General features: G+C 43.5%; 1 protein-coding gene across 1 annotated transcript; it reads left to right on the top strand.

The window, feature by feature from the left end:
• The first annotated feature begins 715 nt into the window (after window positions 1-715).
• LOC101082475 (putative gustatory receptor clone PTE01) lies at window positions 716-2,476 on the top strand. The gene has a single exon (XM_023240976.2). It carries the CDS (start codon window positions 849-851, stop codon window positions 1,935-1,937), a length of 1,089 nt encoding a protein of 362 aa, XP_023096744.2. The 5' UTR covers window positions 716-848; the 3' UTR covers window positions 1,938-2,476.
• Window positions 2,477-2,934: the final 458 nt, after the last annotated feature.

Raw genomic sequence — 2,934 nt, 5'->3', positions numbered from 1 at the left:
CTTGATCCCATGACTCTGGGATCATGACCTGAGCCGAAATTAAGGGTTGGGTGCTCAGCCGACTGAGCGACCCAGGGGCCCTGCAAATTTTTTTCTTGTAATGAAAACTTTTAAGATCTACTCTTAACAGCTTTCAAATATGAAACACGGTATTATTAACTATAGTTACCATGCTGTACATCACATCCTCAGAACTTACTTATAACTGGAGGACCCGGGTTTTTTTTTTTTAATTTTTTTTAGCGTTTATTTATTTTTGAGACAGACAGAGCATGAGTGGAGGAGGGTCAGAGAGAGAGAGGGAGACACAGAATCCGAAACAGGCTCCAGGCTCTGCGCTGTCAGCACAGAGCCTGACAAGGGGCTCGAACTCACGGACTGTGAGATCATGACCTGAGCCGAAGTCGGACGCTTAACTGACTGAGCCACCCAGGCGCCCCAAGGACCCGGTTTTTTTTTTAATCAGCTAGCCCAGGTGTTGGGCAGATGGGGTAAAGAGAGCCTTAACCACCGTTTGCAGTCAAATATCACCACAAAAATGGAGTCAGACACTTTATTACATAGTTCTTTAGGGTGTTTGTAATTTCTCTGCATTTAGACGAAATAAAGTACTTTTGACTGCTAATTAGTGCCCTTAGAATAAAACAATCTTTTAAGGGAGAATGACATTTCTTATTCCTTTTGTTTCTTTTAAGGAGGGAACTGATATGTTAGTGTGTTTATGGAATTTTAAATCTGCAAGTATCCTTGGCATCTCTAATTTCCTTAGCTCCATCTTTCCAAAGTGGGTGCACATAGAAACAGGTGAATGGAGCAAAAGACAATGAGAAAAGAGTTGTAGGAAGAATATGTTGTCACAGCTGAGAAATGTTGCTACATTTCCCTCAAGTGTGAATACTTTATTTGTGAATTGCATGCATCCAAAGTATAGCCACACTGGTGGATTCCTGTATACTTGTTTCTGTTATGTAAACTCTCATTTATTTTCCAAAAGCTGTCTCTGCTCTGTGGAACCAGATAATCTAACAGATGTGTTGGAGTTCCTCCTCCTGGGGTTCTCAGATGATCCAGACCGGCAGCCTCTAACCTTCAGCCTGTTCCTGTCCATGTATGTGGTCACCATACTTGGGAATCTGCTCATCATCCTGGCTGTCAGCTCTGACTCCCACCTCCACACTCCCATGTACGTCTTCCTTTCCATCCTGTCCGTGGCTGACATCGGTTTCACATCTACCACCGTCCCGAAGGTGATTTTGGACATTCAGACTCATAACCGAGTGATCTCCCATGCGGGCTGCCTGATTCAGTTGTCTCTCTTTAATCTTTTTGGCTGTTTGGACAGTGTACTCTTAACCGTGATGGCCTATGATCGATTTGTAGCTATTTGCTATCCTCTGTACTACCCAGTCATCATGAACCCCCGCCTCTGTCGCCTGCTGATTCTGGTGTCTTTTTTGATCAGCCTTCTGGACTCTCAGCTGCAATGCCTCATTGTGTCACAACTTACCTTCTGTACAAACGTGGAAATTCCCCATTTCTTCTGTGACCCTCCTCAACTCCTCAAGCTTTCCTGTAATGACACTTCCACCAATAAAATATTCATGTATTTTATTGGTGCCATCTTTGGTGGTATTCCAGTCTCAGGGATCCTTTTCTCTTATACACGAATTCTTTCCTCCGTTCTGAGAGTCCCATCAACAGGTGGGAAGTACAAAGCCTTCTCCACCTGTGGCTCTCACCTGTCAGTTGTTTGCTTATTTTATGGGACAGGTCTTGGGGTGTTCCTGGGATCGACTGTCTCACATTCTCCCAGGAAGGATGCAGTGGCCTCCATGATGTATGCTGTGGTTGCTCCCATGCTGAATCCCTTCATCTACAGCCTGAGGAACAGGGACATCAAGAGGGCCTTGCAGAGGCTCCTTAACAGAACAGCCTAGTCTTAATACTTGGGCTTTTTTTGTGTGTGTGCCTATTGATCAGAAATGATTGCCAAACCAAACATATGGAATTGGCAAGCGTGCCTCTTTGGCCACATTTTTTGTAGGTCGTGGTCCATTCCTCTTGATTTGTCATTTCTAAATATTGCTTATCTTGGCACCCTTTTGATGGAATTATGGGAGTATTCCAGGACGCTATGTATCCCAATATCACTGCACAATTGAATCTCTTTATACCTATGGAGTCTTCTGATTTGTCACCTATGACCCGAGCTTCCTGTAGAAATTCACAGCTCCCTTTTCAAATAGATACACAATTCTCAGCCATTTTCACCATCATGTCTATTATCCATGAAAGTTTGGCTTTGGTCAAATCTATTTATCCATGTTGTGTGAGAGAATGTGTGTCACTGGTCCGTAATCTTGGCTTCCTATTTGGAGTATCTGATAAGCCTTTTAAAATCCTCATACTATGGAGTGCCTGGTTGACTCAATCAGAAGAGTGAGCAACTCTTGATCTTGAGGTTGTAAGTTCGAGCCTCACATTGGGTGTAGAGATTGCCTAAAAGTAAAATCTCGGGGCCCCTAGGTGGCTCAGTCCATTGAGTCCAACTCGTGATTTTGGCTCAGGTAGTGTTCTCAGGTGTCATGAGATTGAGCCCTGCACTGGGCTCTATGCTGACAGAAAGGAGCCTGCTTGGGATTCTCTCTCTCTCTCAAAAATAAATAAATAAACTGTAAAAAATCTTTAAAAATATCCTCATGCCTGAGTCCCACCATTATAGATGAAGATTCAATTGGACTGGAGAGTGAAAAGAATGTGAACAGTTTTTTTCTTTTTCTTTTTTAACAGCTCCCCAGGTGGGGCTAATGTGCAGCTACTTTGGAGGCCTATGGGATTTTGTCAGACCTTTCATTCAAAGATGATTTACATGTGTTGGGTCCTTCACTGTTCATGGCCAGATCCTGGACATCTCCAAGTGATCAGAGTTTGTAA

The sequence above is a fragment of the Felis catus genome, chromosome A2 (genome assembly GCF_018350175.1).
Source record: "Felis catus isolate Fca126 chromosome A2, F.catus_Fca126_mat1.0, whole genome shotgun sequence".
NCBI lineage: Eukaryota > Metazoa > Chordata > Mammalia > Carnivora > Felidae > Felis > Felis catus.
The sequence above is the reverse complement of the archived record's forward strand: the minus strand, read 5'-3'. Positions and strand labels throughout refer to the sequence as shown.

Bases quoted from the DNA above. Each gene is read 5' to 3' on its own strand.
- LOC101082475 (XM_023240976.2), top strand. From the start codon at position 849: ATGTTGTCACAGCTGAGAAATGTTGCTACATTTCCCTCAAGTGTGAAT.